This window comes from Alexandromys fortis, unplaced genomic scaffold, assembly GCF_014885135.2.
Source record: "Alexandromys fortis isolate MF-2015 unplaced genomic scaffold, M_Fortis_MF-2015_v1.1 scaffold_28, whole genome shotgun sequence".
NCBI lineage: Eukaryota > Metazoa > Chordata > Mammalia > Rodentia > Cricetidae > Alexandromys > Alexandromys fortis.
Genome location: NW_026067901.1, coordinates 12,991,599 through 13,013,685, shown reverse-complemented (window position 1 = coordinate 13,013,685; position 22,087 = coordinate 12,991,599). Strand labels below are relative to the sequence as shown.

At 45.6% G+C, this 22,087-nt stretch overlaps 1 protein-coding gene across 11 annotated transcripts in view; it reads left to right on the top strand.

The window, feature by feature from the left end:
* Positions 1-19,957, top strand: part of Fam118a (family with sequence similarity 118 member A) — a 28,243-nt gene extending 8,286 nt beyond the window's left edge. For 6 of the 11 annotated variants that reach the window (XM_050130121.1, XM_050130156.1, XM_050130163.1 and 3 more), the window contains 8 exons: positions 1,770-1,825; positions 2,306-2,558; positions 5,040-5,261; positions 7,366-7,494; positions 9,774-10,059; positions 11,661-11,693; positions 14,326-14,409; positions 14,998-16,445. In XM_050130121.1, coding sequence (XP_049986078.1) covers positions 1,770-1,825; positions 2,306-2,558; positions 5,040-5,261; positions 7,366-7,494; positions 9,774-10,059; positions 11,661-11,693; positions 14,326-14,409; positions 14,998-15,044 — 1,110 coding nt within the window. In that variant the 3' untranslated portion in view covers positions 15,045-16,445. Of the gene's footprint in view, positions 1-1,708; positions 1,826-2,305; positions 2,559-5,039; positions 5,262-7,365; positions 7,495-9,773; positions 10,060-11,660; positions 11,694-14,325; positions 14,410-14,997; positions 16,447-18,681 lie in introns of those variants that run through there. The other 5 variants (XM_050130197.1, XM_050130195.1, XM_050130179.1 and 2 more) reach the window with 3 other exon arrangements.
* The last annotated feature ends 2,130 nt before the right edge of the window (positions 19,958-22,087 follow it).

Genomic DNA, 22,087 nt, shown 5'->3' with positions numbered 1-22,087 from the left:
CCCCCGCGCTCTCAGCTGTAGGGCACAGCTCAGTTGCTTGGTCCAGCAGTTTGGTTTGTAGAGCACTTTCCCTCTGGAGAGGACTGAGCTGGGAAGTTTGGCCAGTTATAGGAATCTGTACCTTAGAGTTGGTAACAGAATCGATGACTATGAATCCGCTCATTGGACTCTTGGGGTGGGACTTATGGGCTCTGTGTGCAGCGGACAGACAGGTTATGTGAGATGGAATACTTGTGACTTGCCTTAGAAAATCTCTAATAGAGCTGGACAGTGGTGGCGCAGGCCTTTAATCCCAGCACTCAGGAGGCAGAGGCAGGCGGATCTCTGTGAGTTCGAGGCCAGCCTGGGCTACAAGAGCTAGTTCCAGGGCAGGCTCCAAAGCTACAGAGAAACCCTGTCTTGAAAAACCATCCCTCTCCCCACAAAAAAGAAAATCTCTAATAGGTCACAAAAACAAAGTAGACTCGGCCATATGTGGGGACTGCAGTGAGGTGGGCACCCGCACTCCGCCAGCCCTTCTTTCCTTGGGGCAGGTGGCAATCTTGCCAATTTCATTGCTTTGGTTCATGGACTAGTTTCTTAGCACTGAAGAAAGGTCAGGGACCCTGGGGGACTTTGGAAGCCGTGAGTGCCCCTCTCCATGGAGGGAGGATGGATGCATCACATGTTTCCAGGGGTGACTGCAGGATCCTATTCCTCCATCTTGAGGGTAGAACCTATAGACCCATTGAGCTTTGTGGTTTCTCCTGGACAATTATTTTTGGTGCCCTAATTCTAATTAAAGAGGAAAAGGATTAGAATATGCACAACAGTTTTCAGTCTGTGGTGGGGGTTGGCAGGGCTGATGTTCCTCCCACTGCTGACCCTCCGAGGAGCGCTGTTGCTACGGGTGTGTGTGTGTGTGTGTGTGTGTGTGTGTGTGTGCTGTTGAGTGGAGGGCTCCTTTTCCTCATTTGTTTTGAGCTGGAGTCTCTACTAGTGTAGGTGGGCCTTTAGCTCAGGGTCCTTCTGCTGATGGGATGGTCGGTGTGCCCTGCTCATATCTTTAACTCAGCAGTTTTGCCGCTCAGAGGGCTGTCCTTGATGGACAGGGTCAGATTACAAATTTTGCATACAAGCTGCTTACCATGCTCCTGGCATCTTGCATTAGTGAAGGACTATTGAAGATGGCGTTATCAGTCAGTATACTGTGATCCTACATGTGTGACTTACTTTGAATTTTGAATAGTTTCTGATAACACAGGACTAAAATTAGGATATGTACTAGGCTCTCAAATTACATGAAAAATATCAGTAAAAATCCTGGTGGAAAGTGAGCAAATGTACCATAATTCTCAGTGATAGTAGGATGTAGGCCTTCAAACCAAATTCTCTGCATAGTTCCTTGTTTACAGTAAACATTAGTTCTAGAATCAAGGGAGGGGGGAAATTGGGAAAAGTGTGGATGGTTTTGTCTTAAAGAGACACAGGGTAAAAAACACAGTGTGGAACTAGCTCACAAGAGCTGCTCACTCTGCCTGCTGTGTGACTCTTTCCTTTCTGTGTGGCACAAGACACTCGAATACCTGACCAGTGGAGGCCAGGCAAGGGTAGCAGTGGCGGTGGAGAACTGTTTGCACGGATCTTTTCATAGATGATATTTTTCAGGTATTCTATAGATGGAGAGTCAGGACCTTTGATTTCAACCCCATCCTTTACTGTCTTCCAGGGTACTCGTAAAACGTCTTTCCTCCGGGGAGTAGAAACTGGTCTAATGAATTTCTCTTTAGGATTCACAGATGGAGTCAGTGGAAAAGACAACGAACAGAAGTGAACAGAAATCAAGGTAAATAAAATCAGGATATAAAGGGACTATGCTGGGAGGAGAACCCAGAGCTGCCTACCATGGTTTCCTCCAACGCAAGAAACATCCCAGAAGGTGGCTTTCTACTCACAGAAACCATCCGAGTCCCATCTCCAAACCAAGGAACATGAAACTGGAGGGTGGGGAGGGGCCGAGGACTGTCAGTGACCAGCAGGTCCACTTACTGGCAAGAGATGCCGAATGAGCAGCTGCCCCTGGAGAACACAGTGGGTCTTCCATGGCAGAGAACCCGCATTTTGTCATTTGTTCTCACAGTGTTTACAAGCTACATTCAGCTTCACAGACACCATCATGTAAATGTCACAGTGGGCAACAGGGACTTTGTCTTCTGGCAGTGAGTGGAAGGGCAAATGTTTGACCTGAACATTCTAGATGTTTCCAGACTGGAAGCTTACAGTACTTCCAAGCTGACTGTTGTCTTCCTCCCTTGTTTTTAAATAGAAAGTTTTTAAAGAGCCTCATTAGGAAGCAACCTCAGGACCTGCTCCTGGTCATTGGGACTGGTGTGAGTGCAGCGGTGGCCCCCGGGATCCGCGCGCTCTGCTCTTGGAGGAGCTGTATTGAGGCAGTCATCGAGGCTGCAGAGCAGCTGGAGGTTCTGCACCCTGGGGACGTTGCCGAGTTCCGGAGGAAGGTGATGAAAGACCGGGACCTGCTGGTTGTGGCCCATGATCTGATCCGGAAAATGTCTCCTGTGAGTCTCAAACACAGGACTTGCTTTGGGGTCTAGGCCAGGTTGAACACTAGGCCTCCATGAGCAGAGGTACTCATTTTTGAGTACTCAGCCTAGAAGGTCACCATCCTTTTTTTTTTTGAGACAGTGTAACAGTGTAGCCCTGGCTGTCTTGGAACTCTTTCTGTAGACTAGGCTGGCCTTGAATGCGAGATCTGCCTACCTCTGCTTCCCAAGGTGTGCACCACCATGCACAGCAGGATGCCACCCTTTTAACCCCTACATTGGGCTGTCTGCAGGTGCTGGATGTTGTCCTGCTGCACTGTTGGTGTGAGGTTTGAGAGGCGCTGTGAATGTGGCATTGGCTAATCACACCTCTCTAGATGACAGTGGTCCTCAGAAGACATTTTCAGGTGGGGAGGCCGTGCTGTTTGCTAGTAGAAGTGACACAGCAGAGTGGGAACATAGTCGGTGATGCAAGAGACAGTTAATGAGGTGCCGCCAGCTCGTGGGTGTCTGTGTCTGCTGGGTGCTGAGCACCATGTGTGAAGCTGGAGTGGGCTGCTTCCCGCTGGTCTGTGCGCCTGCAGTAAGTGTTTAGAGGAGGGGAGGAAACTGGAGGTGGGAGAACGTGAAATGGTCAGCGCAAAGGACGGAAGGTTCTGGGTTAGAAGATACCCCAAAGGGTGTGGTTTTATTATGTTAGTAACTCTCATTCGTACACTGAAATCTGGGGGTGCAACCCAGGAGAGTGCAAGAGCTCCATGGTTTTGAAGTTCCCTGTCTTTGCACAAAGTCAGCTGCCTGACTCCCCGCTGTTCCTTTCAGTGGGCAGTGGGAGATGGGGCATCAGCCCTCACCCTTCCATGGCTTCCCTTGATTCCCTTGGTCAGTATCTTCACGCCAGTGCTGACCTCACCTTCCCAGGCTGTGCCAGGCCCTTGTAGGCAGGGGCTGGCCCAAACCTGACCTGCTAGCCATTTTTATAAAGTTGTTTTGGCATGTGGCCTTTGGCATTTGGCAGTGTGGCAGTTGCTGGCACACTGTCTATGGCTGCTTTCCTGTCCAGAGGCCAGCTTGAGTAGTTACAGTAGGAACTGTGGCCACAGGCCTAAAAGGTTGGTAGACAGCGGGTGCTGATCCCTTCCTTATACATGAAGATGAATGCTAAACCCGTGGATGGTTGGGCAGCACTGAGGGTGTGTGGCTCATGCAAAGAGAGGTTGTCATGTTGATCATTGCTGGTCAGGAAGTGTGTCTGAAGTGCCGTCTGTTACTTCTTAGCCTGTGCACTGTTCTCGAACTCCCAAGGAGTCAGATGAGATGGTCAGCAGGCCTTTCCTGCTGTGCTGGCAGGTTTTTGAGGTGGGCTTTGGTGCCACGGATAAAGATAAGGGCTAGCAGGTACTGCAGGGGAGTGGCCACAGGAATGAGATTCCCCACAGCCTCCTAGGAGAAGGAGGGTCTAAGGGAAGCTTGCCTGGTGGTTGTGACTTGCGGGCCTTTGAGGTGGTGCTGATTGTGAGACTAAGTGCTGCTGCAGGAAGCTGCTCTTCTTGGGGAGCGTGTGACCTCTTGACCGCCATGTATGTCCACCTCAGCCCTATCACTCTGGTTCTCTACAGCAAACTCTGCTGCCACCACTTCTCCCTGCTCACGCCCTTAGCTCCCTTCCTTCTCTGCCCACTTGGGGAAAGTAGAGACTTTCCAGGTACCTTATACCCTGGCTCTGGTTATCTGGTTATCACCTGCTAATCTTTCCCCTCCCTCTCCTAGCCACAAGCAGGCTCTTTTCTGACCTTGAACCCATTTTCACTAATACCCCCAGTGCCTTTGTACTTGCTCTGTGTGCTTATAACATTCCCGAGAACTACCAGCTCCTTCAGGTCTCTGCCTGGACAGTGGCTTTTCCAAGAGGCCTATTGGGCCCTTGACTGCCCACTCTGCCCCCAGGGCACCTACACCTCCTCTCTGCCTTGCTTTCCCATGGGATTTATTGCTGCAGTGCTGCATCCTGGCACGTGAGCTGTCTTCCTCCTTGGAGGCTGCCTTCCTTCTCTCTTCTTGTAAGAATGTGCCCCTACTCATGTGCCATGTCTTTGTCACAGTCGGAGCTCTGGTGTCCCTAACTTCTTTTTGTTGTTTTGAGACAGGGTCTCTCTATGTAGACCTGGCTGGCCTGTATAATTCACTATGAAGACCAGATCGATCTCAGACTCACAGAGATTTGCCTGCTTCTGTCTTGTGCATGGCCACACCCAGCTTGTGTTCCTTTTTTTTTTTTTTCTAAGGTGGGGTTTCTCTTTGTAGTCCCTGGCTGTCCTGGAACTCACTCTGTACACTAGGCTAGCCTCAAACTCACAGAGATCCACCCGTCTCTGCCTTCCGAGTGCTGGGATTGAGGGCTTGCTTATTGTTTCAGAGGGTGAGCATGGCAAAGGAAGGTGGGCAGGCATGGCACTGCTCTGCATGTGTTCCTAACTTTTGTCTACCCCTCCACAGCGCACAGGTGACACCAAGCCCAACTTCTTCCAGGATTGTCTAATGGAGGTTTTTGACAGCTTGGAACAGCACATCCAGAACCCCGTGGTGCTACAGTCCATCCTCAGCCTGATGGACAGAGGCACCATGGTGCTGACTACCAACTATGACAACTTGCTGGAGATCTTTGGGCAGCAGCAGAGCAAGCCCATGGAGTCCCTAGACTTGAAGGACAAGACAAAGGTATGGGCTGGGTGGGCAGGAGTCAGGGAAGTCATTGCTGTGGACATGTTGCTGGCGTCTGCATTGAAACAAGACTCTGGGGTCCTCCTAGATGCCACTCTGCCATTTCCTCCAGCAGCCTGGGAGTCGTGCCCTTCCCCTCTGTGGTGCTTGCTGTTGTCCACTTGTACGCCCTTTTCATGGCCCGTCCTCTGCCCTGCACCCTTTCTCATCTACATTAGTTTGCTAGCAGTCACGGTGGGAATATGGTGGTAAAGCAAGTGCAAAGGGAAATGATTTTATTCCTCCCAGTGTGGATTTTCACCTGCACAATTGGGATTGCAATGTATGTAGACATTTCAATCCTGCTTTCACTTTTTTCCCTTAATATTTATTTTGGAGACAGGGTCTTAACTGTATTGCTCAGGCACATTTCATACTTGGGATCCACGTGCCTTTGCTTTCAGGTACTGGGGTTAAGATGCGTAGCACTGTGCCTTGCTTCCACTAGCTATGTAGTTGTAGCTGGGCTGCAGCTCAGTATATTGACCATGCTGGCTTTGAATTCATAGCAGTCCTTCTGCCTTTGCCTCTCAGGCTGCTCCATGATGGCCAGCTTAATTAAGCTATTTGTCTTACTTACTGTTCTACTGCTGTGACGAGACACCATGACTAAGGTACCTTGTAGAAGAAAGCATTTATTTGAGGGCTTGCTTATAGTTCCAGAGGGTGAGTCTGTGACCGTCATGGTAGAGAGCATGGCAGAAGGCAGGCAGGCATTGCACTAAGCCGTAGCTCAGAGCTTACATCTGATCTACATATTGGAGGCAGCGACATACAGACAGACAGACAGACTGGGCCTGGTGTGGGCTTTTGAAACCTTAAAGCTCAACCATCGTGACACACCTCTCCCAACAAAGCCACACCTCCTAATCCTTCCAACTGGAGACCACGTATTCAAATATATGAGCCTATGAGAGCCATTCCCATTCAAACTGCATTATTTTTATTTTTAAAAGAACAAATACAGGCCAGGCAGTGGTGGCGCACACCTTTAATCCCAGCACTCGGAGGCAGAGGCAGGCGGATCTCTGTGAGTTCAAGACCAGCCTGGTCTACAAGAGCTAGTTCCAGGACAGGCTCCAAAACCACAGAGAAACCCTGTCTTGAAAAACCAAAAAAAANNAAAAAAAAAAAAAAAAAAAAAAAAAAAAAAAAAAAAAAAAAAAAAAAAAAAAAAAAAAAAAAAAAAAAACCAAATACAGATTTATTAAAGAAAAGTGAGGAAGAATTCTGATAGCATGTTCTAAGGGAGAAGTGCCCAGTTGTTGACAATGGTTTGGCCCTGGTGTGGTGGTACCTGTAATCCTTGTGCTAGAAGGCCATCCTATGGCTCCAGCTCTGTGGAGCAGCCGTGCTCTACCCCTTGCCAGCAGTAGAGTTCTTAAAGACAAAGCAAGCAGGCATTAGCGCTTTGGAGGCTGAGGTAGGAGGATCACTGTGAATTTGAGCCTGCCCCGAGCTACATAGTGAGTTTGAGGCAGTTCTGGGGACCTGTCTTAAATACAAACTAAAACAAAAAAGCCATGCATTTCCCTGTCTGGGAGGTAAAATCCTAGTTGTTTCCCCTCTGTTGCTGAGGTTGAACATAGTTTCACTTTAGGAGCCATTTCCATTTTTGGCATGCTTGTGCCTTTTGTGATGTGCTCATGTTGTGGGTTATTAGGGATTCCCATTGCCACCTGTGCTGGTGGATAGCCGAGCTGGTATTGTGGCTCAGGCTCTCGGCTTTAGAACACTTCATCTAGCATATGTGAAGGAGGACCTGGGTTTTACCTGCATCACCATGAAACAAAAATGGAAACAAACACAACAGCCCCTGCAACAACCCAGAACGATTAACTGCATGGAACTGCAGAAGGTCCCTTCCCCTGCAGTCACAGCAGCAGAGGTACACTCCTCAGACTGTCTTTAAAGATCTCGCTGAGTTCTGGAGCAGGAATAACTGCCAGCCACAGTTTGTTTTAAAGGTGTGAGGGAAACATTTATCTTTCCAGGTAGTTGTATTTTTTCTTGTTTGAAGTAACACCATGCTGTTTCTTTGTCTTGGTTTGGTTTTTGATAGGTCCTTCAGTGGGCAAGAGGCCACATCAAGTATGGAGTTCTTCATATTCATGGCTTGTACACAGACCCCTGTGGGATGGTTCTGGATCCATCGGGCTATAAAGATGTCACTCAAGATCCTGAAGTAATGGTATGCTAGTTTTCACTAAGCCTTGTGTACCTACCTATTCTGGGGAGTCTCTGGGGGCAAGCAGCCGTCTAGCTGTGGCTGAGTGTTTCCCAGCCACTGGTCCTCTGTTGACCCTTCCTCCACATGGTTGCTGGGGATAGGACTATGTTATCCTGTTCTTAGCTATGTTTCTGTGCCCTGAGATAGTGCCTGCATTTTGAGTAGATGCTCAGGACATACTTGCTGGAGGAGGAAATGTGTGCTTCCTTAGAAAGTACAGAACTTCTCTCTTGGTGCCAGCACTAGCTCACAGTGATTGCTTTGCCAGGGACTTGGCAGGAATCTTGCTTGATCTGCCACAGAGGCAGTCTGTGGTCTTCCTCTCTGTTTTTCCCTGTTGGTCAATTTACGCAGGTGTTTAGTCTTCAGTCTTCACCTTCCTTACACAGCTGTCTCTTCAGCTTTCCAAACCTCATTTTAAAATTCGGCTAAGAATGGAGCTCTGGCTGAGCTCCTGCCCAGCATGTGCATACCCTTAGTTCCATGCCAGCGTGCATGGCAGACAAAACCAGTTAACACCTCGTTTTCAGGCAGCTTTTCTTTTCTTTACTTTTGAAAGTTGTAGGGTTTTTTTTTTTTTTTTTGGTTTTTCGAGACAGGGTTTCTCTGTGGCTTTGGAGCCTGTCCTGGAACTAGCTCTGTAGACCAGGCTGGTCTCGAAATCACAGAGATCCGCCTGCCTCTGCCTCCCGAGTGCTGGGATTAAAGGCGTGCGCCACCACCGCCTGGCTTTATTTTTTTTTTTTTTTATAGGGTCTCTCTATAGAGCCCTAGCTGTTCTGGAACTCACTAAGTAGGCCAAGCTGGCCTTGAACTCACAGAGATCTGCCTGTTACTGACTCCTGAGTGCTGGAATTAAATGTATTTGCTACCACACCCAGATTTCTTAATTTTTTAAACAAAGAGTTGTGCGTGTGTGTGTGTGTGTGTGTGTGTGTGTGTACATAGTAAGTGCAGGTGCCCCCAGAGGCATTGGATCCCGTGGAGCGGGAGTTACAGGTGGTTGAGCTACCTGCCATGAGTGCTAGGAATTGAACGGGGTCCTCTAGGAGAGCTCCCATTGCTCCTTCCTAACTACCTGCAAGCCTTTCTTGATGTCCTCACAGATGTCCATGTCAAGTGTGTGGAAAAGCCCTGTCTTGGCAATGTTGCCAAGTTTTTCTGCCCTAGCCACCACCCTCCCTCATTTCTGAGATGGTATCTCCTTTAGTCTATCTGACTTCAAACTTGCTAAGTATCTTTGAACTCTTGGTCTTCCTGCCTTTACCTCCCAAGTGCTGGAATTACAAGCATGTGCCATCATAGGCTATCTAGAACTCTGACTTGAGTCTGTGTTCACTTGTAATACTCCCTGGGTCAGGTACATGTTCCCCAGAGCTCTCCTCTGGACTCTGCAGCAGGGATGGTGTCAGCAGATGAGTGCTGGGCCGTTAAGAGTTGATGCTGCTGAGGCCCTCATCATAAGAAAGTGCTGTGCTGGTACTGGACCTTGCTGAGAGCCTTCCTGTTTGAGTCAGTGACCACTGCTGCTCTGAGTGACCCTCATAGTCTGTACTTGGCTACTGTCTCTGTTCCTCTTTTGCCGTCGCTCCCCAGAATTTATCTGCCCACATTCTGCTGTGGGAGGCAGTTCATCCATCTATTCATTGCTTTCAGGGTGTTGTATGTATACAACTTGGAACTGAGCAAAATTTTTTGAGATAGGGTCTTACTATGTAGCCCCACCTGGCCTGGTACTTGCTATGTAGACCAGGCTTGCCTGGAACTCACACAAAGATCTACCTGCTACTGCCTCCCTAGTGCTGTGATTAAAGGTGTATGCTACTATACCCAGTAGAACTGAGAACTTTTTTAATGTTTTTGTTTCATGTTTTAGTAATTTCAGATTGTATGTAAGTCTAGGAATTGACTTGGGTGAGTCAATCTGGCGAGCCATAGGTGTACCATAGGCTGTCCTTGCTATGAGATGAATTTGTGCTGGGCAGGTTGGCCAGTGCCCAGGCTCTGCTGGTTCTTTTCCTGGTCCCTCCGAAGAGGTGGATCTCAGCCTAGCTGCACTCACTGCATGGGGTCAACCTGAGTATGTCAAGAGCTCATAGCCTTTCGGAGCTCCTCAGGGTGGCTCTTGGGAAGCCTGGTGGGTACAGGATAGGATGTAAATGGATATATAGGTAGCTTTGTGTTAGCTGTGAGCTCCTGCTGTCTTCACAGAGGTGTCTTCGTTTATTGGCTTTCCCCAGGAAGTCCTACAAAACCTGTACCGCACCAAGTCTTTCCTGTTTGTGGGCTGTGGAGAGACCCTGCGCGACCAGATATTCCAAGCTCTCTTCTTATACTCGGTGCCAAACAAGGTGGACTTAGAGCACTACATGGTAGTGCTCAAGGAAAACGAAGACCACTTCTTCAAGCATCAAGCAGACATGCTTCTGCATGGAATTAAAGTGGTGTCCTATGGGGGCTGTTTTGATCTTTTCCCAGGCTATGTGCAAGACCTTGCCACTCAGATCTGCAAACAGCGAAGTCCAGGTGTGGAGTTCTGTCATTACTTTCCAAGCACAATTTTTGGCTTCTTCCTTCAGTTGTTCCTCCTCTCATAAAACTTACCAGTTACCAATAATCTAGTTAGTTTTTAACGCTCTAAATTTGATGATTGGTATAATAGTGACAGTCTGTAAGTAGAACATGAGACTGCTCACAAATGTGTGACACACTGATTCCTATTTCAGGCCAGTTTTATTGGTTGTGATACATGTGTATTCACATGATACATAACATGTGAATAGCATAGACCTTCATCTTGTCACTCCATTTTAAAAGCTAAACCTTGACAAGCACAAAAAGTGTCTGGTGGCTTTGAGTTTTCTTTCCTCAGAGCGCATCTCTGCTGGGTGAGGCACGGCATGCATCTCATTTGTGCTCTTTGGCCTTTCTAGGGAATCGCAGCTCTGCCAGTTTAAACCACAGTAATGGCAAATACTGAGCGAGTCACTTTTACATGAGGGAACTAATGCTTTTGAATTCAATGTCATAAAACATGGATGATAGCAAGCATGGAAAGTTCTGTATTGACTGGCCTTTCACGGTAACAGGAAACCCAGAGGCTTTCCATGTGGTGGAATGAGGTTAGCAGAGACCAGTGAGAGACAGCTGTACATAGTTAGTACAGGAGCCGTGTGTTTCTGCCATGGCGTTTCGGCTGTGAAATGATGAGTAGGTGTATACTTAGGGTAGTCGTCAGTTTCTCAGGGGGAGTAGGGACAAGACAATTCATGTTGTGGAGCGATGTCACGCACACCTACCAATTTTATATTTTTGCCATTATTTTTTTGAGACAGGGTCTCACTATTTTTCTCTGGCTGTCTAGGAACTCACAGAGATCTGCCTGCCTCTGCCTCCCATATGCTGGGATTAAAGACGTGCACAACCATGCCCAGCTGCCCTTATTTTTTAATATCAGAACCTTTTGCTACTTAGATGATTGTAAGAGTTACCAGCTGAGGGAGGTGAGTATTTACCCAGTGTGTGCCAGAACTTTGAAGCTGGGATTTGATCATGGACTAACAGACAGAAATATCTTGGTTCCAGTTGTGTGCATGGGTCTTTAGAGACCTCCCTCATCCTGCCCACCTCTGTCCTGCCCACCACTTCTTCAGGCTCCCTAGCCATGACTCCCTAGAAGACAGCACCCAGCCACTGAGCATGGTATATAGAGTAAGCAGCTAAATTGCTTCCCAGCCCCAGTGAAGCTCCTTTTCCAGAACCTGGTAGCTGAACGGACGCAGAGCTGCTAGAGAGTAAAAGGTCACCGAGGTTTTTACCTGTGCCTGTCCTGAGGGGCAGGGTTGCCTCCTGACGGTGAAAGTGACAGTAGCTGTTACAGGACTGTCTCACTCCATGTGCCTGCAGCTCCAGTTGCTTCACGTGGTCATGCGGTGAGCTCTTGCAGCCATCCTGCCAGGTGAAGAAGGGAGTGACGCAGGCATTGCTTCATGGCTGGCATGCGATGCAATTGTTACAGAAGCCTGTCCCAAGCAATAGATGGCCGTGGGGTGGCCTGTGTCATCATTGCAGGCCTGAGGAGGAGTACTCCAAGTCTTGGCTTTGCTGACTGTTTCCTCTCTTCGCAGATGCTGAGCGAGTGGACAGCACCACTTTATTGGGTAAGGCAGATCTTTACTTTTGCTCACCTGACTTTTGCTTCCATATTCTACTGGTCACCATTGGTAAAATCATGAAAGTGTTCCTTACATTCAATAAGGTGATGTATTAAATAGCACAGAAAGGACAGATACCAGTGCCTTCAGATGGTTCTTGCCATGGTAAAAGCCCAAAAGTCCATCTCTCTCACTGGGAAGCACAGCCTAATAATGGGCTGTCTGCTGACACCGGAGAATAATTTCTGCCCCAGAACCAAGAGTTACAGGAAGTCAGAGCAATGCTCTTTTTGCATTATGTCATTCAGTGAAGGATTCAGTAATCTAGGGTGACCTGCCCCTTACTTACACTTCTGTATAAATATGTATTCTTTTAGTACTTGTTTGAAGTATGAATGCTCTTATTGGGTTTGGTACTACCAATTTTTAAACTAGTGAGTTAGCAGCTACCAGCATCTTCCAGTGGGCAGATTAAGTGGGAGTGTCTCTACTGCCTGAGTCAGCTGGGCTAAAAAAGATTCTAACCCGTGAATGCTCAGGAGCCTCTGTGCAGCCTGCCATTGCTGCCTGTTGGGCCAGCTAGTACCCGTCCATGTCAGTGGTGGAGTTGGCTCAGCCCAGGAGTGCTAAGAGCTGTCCTCTGCCTCCCATGTCATGTGAAAGGGTGTTATTTTTGCTGTGCTTTCCCTTTTAGTGTGAATCCAAGAATTATATTTTTCCTTTGAAAGCAGCAGTAACTCGGCTGATAAAATATGCAGTACATGGCAGGGAATAGAATCAGATTCAGAAATTGACTCCTAGAAATAGATTCGTCCTATAATAGTATGTTAGCACATGACAAAATATTTGAGAACACTCGAGGAAGGACTTGCCAATAGTTTCCGAGGTTTCAGCCATGGTCACATGGCCCCCTTACTTCTGTCCTGTGCATGGTAGGAGTACAGAGTACAGAGGAGGGGTGAGGAACAAGGCATGCTCCCAGCGACCTGTGTTCTCCAGCCATAGCTCACCTGATAGCCCATTCAGTACAAGCTCATTGCACATTAGCTGGGTTACAGTGAGAACATCTGTAGTTTGAATAGGATGTTCATTATCAAATTTGGGTTGAAGTCTTCATGCACTCCACAACTCATGCAGCCTGTTCTGCAAAACCAGACAGGAAACACTGTTGCCAGGAACAGCAGCAGTGCCAGGCCCAGCTGGCCCATGGTTGTAGTGACTTCTGTGTGCCTGCATGAGTGAGTGGAGCTTACCTAGGCACCCCAGTGCAACAGCCCTAGAGCTCCCGCCCCCCCCTCCCCCAGCCTGTGATTGATAGACCTGCTTTCTGAGAGACATTCAGGGCACCTTTCCTGTTGTCTTAGTATAACAGCATGGGACTTGCTTTTAACGGTGCTAATCTTTTTTTTTTTTAAGATTTTATTTATTATGTATACAGTATTCTGTCTCCATGTACACCTGCAGGTCAGAAGAGGGCACCAGATCTCAGATGGTTGTGAGCCACCATGTAGTTGCTGGGACTTGAACTCAGGACCTCTAGAAGAGCAGTCACTGCTCTTAACCTCTGAGCCATCTCTCCAGCACCTTACAGTGCTAATCTTAATTGGCAGCCACACCTCTCTTAATCCTAATTTTGAATGTCCTGCTTTTCTAGCCAAACTGTAAGGTTTTCCAATTCTTTTTTGCTTTTTGCTTTTAACTCTCACTGTGAAGCTGGCTAAAAGCAGCTAGTAATGCCCATGCCAGAGCCTGAGTACCACCCAGCCTTGCAGTTTTCTTCACCAGATTATATTGTCAATTGCTTTTAAATTCAACTTCCTACAAAACCTTGGCATAGACAAAATGTAGACTTTTAATTAATTAGAATTAATTAATTTATAACTTTTCTAGAGTGTGAAATGAATGCCTCTAGTCTAATCCCCTGGAGTTCTCATTTCACCAGATCCTATTAGTGGTCTTACTGTTTGTATTCCCATCAGCATCCTGGGCTTCTGAATGCTCAGCATCGCTAAGCTTTTCCTAACATGTTTTTCTAAACTCGTAAGTCGCTCCTGCATAGTGGTTCTAAAGGTGTGCATGCTCACATAGAATCATGCCCTCACTTGTTAGCACCACTTCCCTACTGGCCTTTCTATGACAAAATTCTGGAGAAAAAGCAAATTTGGCTCTCAGGCTTGGCCTTGATCACCTGGTTCCATTTGTTTCTGGACCTGTGATGGGAGGGAGACAAGGCTTCTGCTCACCTCAGGGTAGCAAGAGAGGGAAGGGGAGTGCAAGGGTCCAGGGCATGCCTCCAGTGACTGTCCAACAAGGCTGCCTTCCAGCAATGCTCCATTAGTTGGGAGACCTCAGGATCTAATCACTACCCCAACAGCCTAACTTTGAGGTTCTGTATTGGGGACCCAGCCTTTAACCCATGAGGTTTGAGGGATACTAAATATCTATACCATAAAAGTAGGCAAACTATATTTCCACCTATGGGCAATTTCAGGGCTATGCAAGGATAACAAGTGAATTCCCAGAGCACTCCCATCTGTTACCATCATGCTGCTTTTCTCCCTCCTGGACTATTTTAATGTAATTTTTTTTTTCAATTTATTTTTTTAAATTTCTTATTTTTTTAATAATTTTTTTAAAGGTAATGCATGTCAGGATTGTGCGAAGAGGAAGTTGGAAGAAAATGGAATTGAAGTTACAAAAAAAGTCAGACAGTCAGATACTGGTAGGTATTATTTGTTTTGTGGGGACCCATCTTAGCTCTGTACTGTAGTTAGTGCTTTGCTAACACCCCTGGTCTGTGGGGAGGAGCGGCACATACACCATGTCAGAATCACACAGACCTGGAGTGGAACCTGACCTTTCACACTACGGACCAGAGTGCTACCATGTCCTCAGAGTTTCTATTTAACTGAAGGAAGACAAGCAAGTGATGCAGTCAGCTAGTGAGTGTTCGTTCATGAGGAAGACACCCATTCGCATACCAAGTCAGCAAACAGCAGATTCTGGGAGAGTTCCCCACCAGCTGGAGTGCCCACATCTGTCTCTAAGAAATCACTTCAGAGTCTTGCTTTTGGTTATCTACTACAGAGATGTATAGGAACTTGTTCACTGTCAGCTGCTCGTTTCAGTGGGCTCTGTCCACTGGTAGGAAAGGTGTCCTGGCTGACTGCTCCAGTCACCGCTGCCTTCTTTACGTCCCCTCTCCAGGTTTGGTAGTGTGTGTTTCTAGTTACTCAGTACCCCCAGGGGAGTTGGGTTTGAGTCTGACTGAGCTCTGAAGGGCGCTCCCTTCTCCTTCTCACTCCCCCAGCTCCAGCCCTTAATACTGTCAAAGTCAAGCACCTAGTTACGGGATAAAAAGGAAGCAAGGCCTCTACTCTGTGGATTCTAAAAGGCGGAAAATAAAAGTGTTTCCTTTATTAAATGCATCTGTATTCTTTCGACTTGTTTATGGTGTTAGAGGGCCAAGGCTGTGACTTCTTAGTTGTAGGATGTGTGTTGACTGTCCTGTATTGACAGTTGTTTCTTCTTTCCATCCTCTCCTCTCCTCTTATGCTGGGAATCTCCTCCTGCTGCTTGCAGTCTCCTGGATTAGTTCCACTGTCTTTTATGTTTCCGCTAATGGTTCTTTTGTATTTGTTTTTCGAAGCAGGGATTATCTGTGTAGTCCTGGCTGTCCTGGAACTCGCCCAGTAGACCAGAGTGGCCTCAAACTTACAGAGGTCCACCTGTTTCTGCCTCCCGAATGCTTGGATTAAAGGCGTGTGCCACCACTGCCTGGCTCCTTAGTGCTTCTTAATTTTCATTTTCAATCTCTATTAAAAACACTTTGAGAAATTCTCAAGATTATAGTTTTAGCCCTTAGATTAAACTTTTGTTATTTTTGAGAGTCTGGAGCTGGGGCTATAAAGCAGGGGCTTGTGCATGCCAGGCACAGTGAGCTACGTCTTCATCATCCAAATTTTTGTTTGTCTTGAGATAGGGTTCTTACTGTTTCCTTGGCCGGCCTGGAACTCACCATGTATAAATCAGGCTGACCTCAAATTCAAGAAATCTACCTGCCTCAGCCTCTCGAACCTGGGACTAAAAGTATATGCCACCATGTCCAGCTTAAAATTCTTACATTAATAGTGTGACCTGAAGTTTCTGAGAGTTCTTCTCATTTTAATCTTGCTCCTATCATTTGTTGTATAGTGCTGTAATAAGTCTTTCAGATCTTTGGGGACCCCAGAGTCTGCTCTGATTATCTGTTACTACCTCATTCCTGAGGCCTTTTTTTTTTTTTTTTGATAGATTTCGATTATAGGTGTTTTCCTACTAATAGAGAACTCAGGCTTCAGCACTATGGAATGCATCTCTAATCAGTTGTAGCACATATGAGATTGAGGTTATTCTGGACTGTATAAGAGCACTTGTCTCAAAAACAAGAGAGGAAAGGCAAGGAGAAGAAAAGGGAGGGCAGAGGTTAGGGAGAGAGACCACGACTTACATGTGGCTGAATACTACTTAAACACTTATGCAACTCTTCTCTAATAATTTTCCAGAGCTATGGAACATTTAGCATATTGATGACACACACTGAACATTTAAAGTTATAAAAAAATTGCCTGGTGTCTGATGAGCACTGTGACAGAGTTTCTTGAGCATTCCTAGTGTGAAATCCTCTCAAATTTAAACTTTTTGTTACTCAAAATTTTTAGATTTGGGGGAGAGATGATTTAGTGGTTAAGGGTGTTTGTTGCAGCCGGGCAGTGATGGCGCACACCTATAATCCCAGCACTCGGGAACCAGAGGCAGGCAGATCTTTCTGAGTTTGAGGCCAGCCTGGTCTACAAGAGCTAGTTCCAGGACAGGTATCAAAACCACAGAGAAACCCTGTCTTGAAAAAAAAATGTGCTTATTGCTCTTGCAGAGGACCCTGAGTTCACGTCCCAGTACTCATGTGGCTCACAACCACCTGTAACTCTAGCTCCAAGGAATTTGATGCCCTCTTTTGGCCTCTGCAGGCATCCTCTCTGTCTGTCTGTCTGTCTGTCTCTCTCTCTCTCTCTCTCTCTCTCACACACACACACACAGAAAACCAATAATAATAAAGTACAAAATAAATAAAAGTTACAGATTTGGAAGCATTTTAGATTTCCAATTAGGGCTATTCAATTCTTTAAGGGATTCTATGCAGAGTTCCTAAACAGCCTAAGCTGAGAAATCTAGCCAGGTGATGGTAGTGCACACCTTTATTCCCAACACTTGGAAGGTAGAGGCAAGAGGATCTACACACAGAGTGAGTTCCAGGATAGCCAGGACTGTTTCACAGAGAAACTCTGTTTCAAAAAACAACCAAACCAAAACCAAAAACTGAGAAATGTGAAGTGCTTTTGGGCCCCAAGCATTGTGAATAAGGATGCTAGTATATTTTGTATAAGAGATAATATGAACTATGTGTTCCAAGGACTCGAGTCGCTGAAGTCATCTGTTATTGACTGAGTCACACTGAACACAGATAATCTAGTCAAATAAAACAAGACAACTTAAAAATATTATCTGCAGTGTGAATTATTCACACTAGGAGGTGGCAGGGGACCAGAGGCTGTGAAGGCTCACTGTCCAGAGGTATCCCAAGGGAGTGAGCAGAGGTCCTGGCAATGGCTCGGGACAGCTGCTGAGGCTGTATGCTTCCTTCAGATTTTGTGTAACTTTAGTGTGTTTAGCAATGTTATCTTTAAAGGGAAATTTCACTTTTGGTTGTGTATGGACAGAATTCTTTGGCATCTTTCATTTGGCTTGTATTTTTAGTTGGCAAGGACATCTATAAGACAGAACAGACTAGTTCTTTAATTGTTGCAGGTGTTTCTTTTCTGTTAGTCTCCTTAAATGGTCCTGGTTTTCCTCACGTCTCGGCATCCTCCACCATCTGCTGAAGTCTAAGGTCTCAGCAACTGCTGTCAGTAGACAGTTGTGGGTTTTTGGTTTCTTTATTCTGTCATCACCTGTATACATGTAGGCTTGCCATGTTCATCATCTCTCTGAATGCTGTTTGTTCAGGTGCCAGGGCTACTGCCTGGTAGACAGTGCCATAGAGCCAGAGATCTTTGATGCCCAGAAAGAACTTTTCCCTGAGTAATAGCAACTGTATCAGCCTTGCGTCTCCCTGGGCAGTCATGTTTGCTTGAGGAAATGCCTCTGGTCTCGAAAGTACAGAAAGCCTTGGCCTGTTCTGCATATGGGTGAGAAAGGCCAAGGGTCACCTTCTTAGTCCTGTTGTCTACACCTGCAGCCTAAAGATCACCAGAGGAATGGAGTTTCTGGGTTGCAGTGTTGTGTGTGCATCCTGAGCTTTCATTTTTCTTATTCTTCCTTTCTTTTCTTTCAGTTTTTCGAGACAGGGTTTCTCTGTAGCTTTGGAACCTATCCTGGAACTAGCTCTTGTAGACCAGGCTGGTCTTGAACTTAGATCTGCTTTCCTCTGCCTCCCAAGTGCTGGGATTAAAGGTGTGCGCCACCACCGCCCAGTCCTTTCTCTCTCTCTCTCTCTCTCTCTCTCTCTCTCTCTCTCTCTCTCTCTCTTTTGTACATGCAGCCCTGGCTATCCTGGAATTTGTCCTGTAGACCAGGCTGGCCTTGAATTTACAGAAATCTGCCTGCCTCTGCCTCCCAGGTGCTGAGATTAAAGGCATGTACCACCTAGGCCTGAGCCATCATTTCTTATCAATACGTAAACAGGCTATTACTGCCTCTGTGATGAAAATACTGACTTGATTCTACCAGAAAACAGCACTGAAGTGCATGGGTAGATATTTCCATAGGTCTCACACATACATTGGCTTGGCCCTTGGCAATACTTATAGCTCAGCAAGGCCATTTCTAGACAGTGGCTGCTGTTCCTTTTATGGAAGGTTTTCAGAATTATCAGCATGTGAGGCAGTTTCTGAAACAGAAATCCTGATACAATTTTTAGTGAACTGAAACACTTTGGTATTTCTCATGTTTTAAACAGATGATGCTGGAGGGTCTTGAAGATTTTAAAACTTGAAACTTGAAAACCAGCCTTCTGTAACCACAGTGCCATGCCCAAGCGATGAGGAATGTACAGAGGACTCCATATGGATCTCTCAATAGAGAACTGTTATATACCCCAAAAGAGCCATGTGGGTGTGTGGCCTTTGTGGTTGAATGACAGAGTTCCACTATGTGCTTAGCTGCTCAGGAGGTGACATGGACACACTTCAGGTATACTCTGTAAGGACTAATGGACAGCTACCTCAGGGACCAAATTGGGAGGTGGGATGTACCTGGCATTGTTCCCTCTTCTTGTTTGACATGTTTTCTTATGTCAGGGTGTTATTTTTCCAGTACATGGAGGAGAGTGAAGACTGTCCAAGCAACAGTAGTTGCCAAAGAGAAAATAAGACGTAAACATTATATTTTATACCTTTACATAGAAACATCTTTTACTGTAGAAAGTTTTTTAAAGATGTGTTGGTTTCATTGTTAAATAGTAAAGAGTAAGTGGAAAGTAGAGGCACTTGACCCACTAGAAAAAATGGTTGTTTTAAAGGGATTACTCAGTCAGCTGGGTTTCTTTGGAATTGTGATGTTTTAGTAATTTCTCTTTCAAAGAAATGGCAGACTGCCTGGTAGGAAGTGTTAAGTCCAGAGTCTGAACCCTTTCAAAAGTCTTCAGTACTGTCTAGATCCACTTAGTGACATAGAAGCTAGAAAGTAAAAGCGAAGCACAAGCAAAGCTTTAAACTTTCAGATCTTAAGTTCTAAGCTTTCCAAGTCTTATTTCTTCTCTAGGCTAAGGTCCATCTTTTCTGTTCTCCTCTTCCCATGGTTTCTATTAAGATTTACATGGAGTAGGGTAGGCAATACTTTGAAAGGGCTTGCCACATTTTAACTACATTCAAAGTTTCCTTCTGGAAAACACCCACGCTCAGAGTTCCTCTGATAGTGATGATGGCAAAGGCTCCCATGTTATGCAGAGTGGTCCTGAAAGGAAGACTCCTTAGAAACAGGTCCTGCATGGCTCATTTGAGGCTACTAATCTTTGATATGATGGCAGGTTCTTTGATATCTTGCCAAACCCTGCCTGTCACATTGCATGGATGGCACTGTAGCTCCCAAGGGGACAGGAATAATTAAGAACAGGAAACAGGTTGCGACAGGGAATGAGGGAGAAGCGAGAAACAGGCTAAAGACCCCCCTCCCATTTTTAAGTGTGGAAAAAAAATCTTTTATGTCACTGGTTATAAATAAAATTTTAAAGTCAACCCTGTGTGTTCAGGTTTTTTTTATGACAAGATATGGTAATATGAGAATATTTAGTCACTGAACTGTGAAATCAAGCAAATTATTACTTTTGAATGTCTCTAATTAAAAAAAAACATGAATTTTTGAAAACTGTTTTTTGGGAGCTAGAGAGATGGCTTAGTAGTTAAGAGTACATACTGCTCTTGTAGAGGACCAAGTTTGGTTTCCAGCACCCACACATCAGGGGACTCTCAACCACCCAGGGAATCTAATGTCCTCTTATAGATTCTGTGGGCACCTGTACTTATATATGCATAGACCCCAACAGAAAGAGATTATTGTTATTTTGAGATAAAGTTTCACCTTGTAGGCCAGGCTGGCTTCTAACTCATGGCAGTTCTCCTGCTTGGCCTGTTAAATGTGATTACAGGTTCAGCAGTGAAACTTCCTTTTTTAAACACATTTACAAAATGCAAGTGCTATCAGGGATAGCTAGATTAAATATTAAAGTTGATCTTTGTTTAGCAAAGTTTAGCAAAATTACATTCTGCTGGCTATAAAAGCAGGATGCAACAGATTCAATGCAATGCCCATCAAAATTCTTCATAGACCTCGAAAGAACGCTACTCAACTTCATATAGAAAAGCAAAGAACCCAGGATAGCCAAAACAATCCTGTACAATAAAAGAACTTCTGGAGGCATCACAATCCCTGACTTCAAACTCTACTACAGAGCTACAGTACTGAAAACAGCCTGGTATTGGCATAAGAACAGACAGGAGGACCAATGGAACCAAATAGAAGACCCGGATATCAACCCACACATCTTCGAACACCTGATCTTTGATAAAGAAGCAAAAAATATCAAAAATATGGAAAAAAGAAAGCATATTTAACAAGTGGTGCTGGCATAACTGGATCTCAACATGTAGAAGAATGAAAATAGACCCATATCTATCATCATGCACAAAAGTCAAGTCCAAATGGATCAAAGACCTCAACATAAATCCAGCCACACTGAACCTTATAGAAGAGAAAGTGGGAATGCATTGGCACAGGGAACCACTTCCTAAATAGAGCCCCAGCAGCACAGACACTGAGAGAAACAATTAATAAATGGGACCTCCTGAAACTGAAAGCTTCTGTAAAGCAAAGGACACAGTCAACAAGACAAAACGACAGCCTACAGAATGGGAAAAGATCTTTATTAACCCCACATCAGACAGAGGTTTGATCTCCAGAATATACAAAGAACTCAAGAAATTGGACACCAAAAGTTCACATAATCCACAGACCTAAACAGAGAACTCTCAACAGAGGAATCTAAAATGGCTGAAAGACACTTAAGGAAATGTTCAACATCCTTAGTCATCAGAAAATGCAAATCAGAACAACTCTGCGATTCTATCTTACACCTGTCAGAATGGCCAAGATCAAAAACACCAATGACAACTTATGCTGGAGAGGTTGTGGGGAAAAGGGAACACCATGCTACAACCCCTTTGGATGTCAGTGTGGTGATTTCTCAAAAAATTAGGAAACAACCTTCCTCAAGACCCAGTAATACCACTTTTGGGTATATATCCAAAGGATGCTCAATTGTGCCACAAGGACATGTGCTCAACTATGTTCATAGCAGCTTTGTTTGTCATAGCCAGAACCTGGAAACAACCCAAATGTCCCTCGACCGAAGAATGGATAAGGAAAATGTGGTACATTTACACAATGGAGTACTACACAGCAGTAAAAAACGACATCTTGATTTTGCAGGAAAATGGATGGGGCTAGAAAACATTATTTTGAGTGAGGTAACCCAGACACAGAAAGGCAATTATCACATGTACTCACTCATAGGTGGTTTTTAAACATAAAGCAAAGAAAGCCAGCTTACAAACCACAATCCCAGAGAATCTAGACAACCGTGCAGACAGTAAGAGAGACTTACATAGATCTAATCTACATGAGAAGTAGAAAGTAGAAAAAGACAAGATCTCCTGAGTAAATTGGGAACATGGGGACTTTGTGGGATGGGAGAGGCAGGGAGGGGAGCAGAGAAAAATGTAGAGCTCAGTAAATATAAAAAAATAAAAAAGCAGGATGCAAACTACAAAACTAATTCACAGCCCATCAGACGCGTTAGTATCACACTG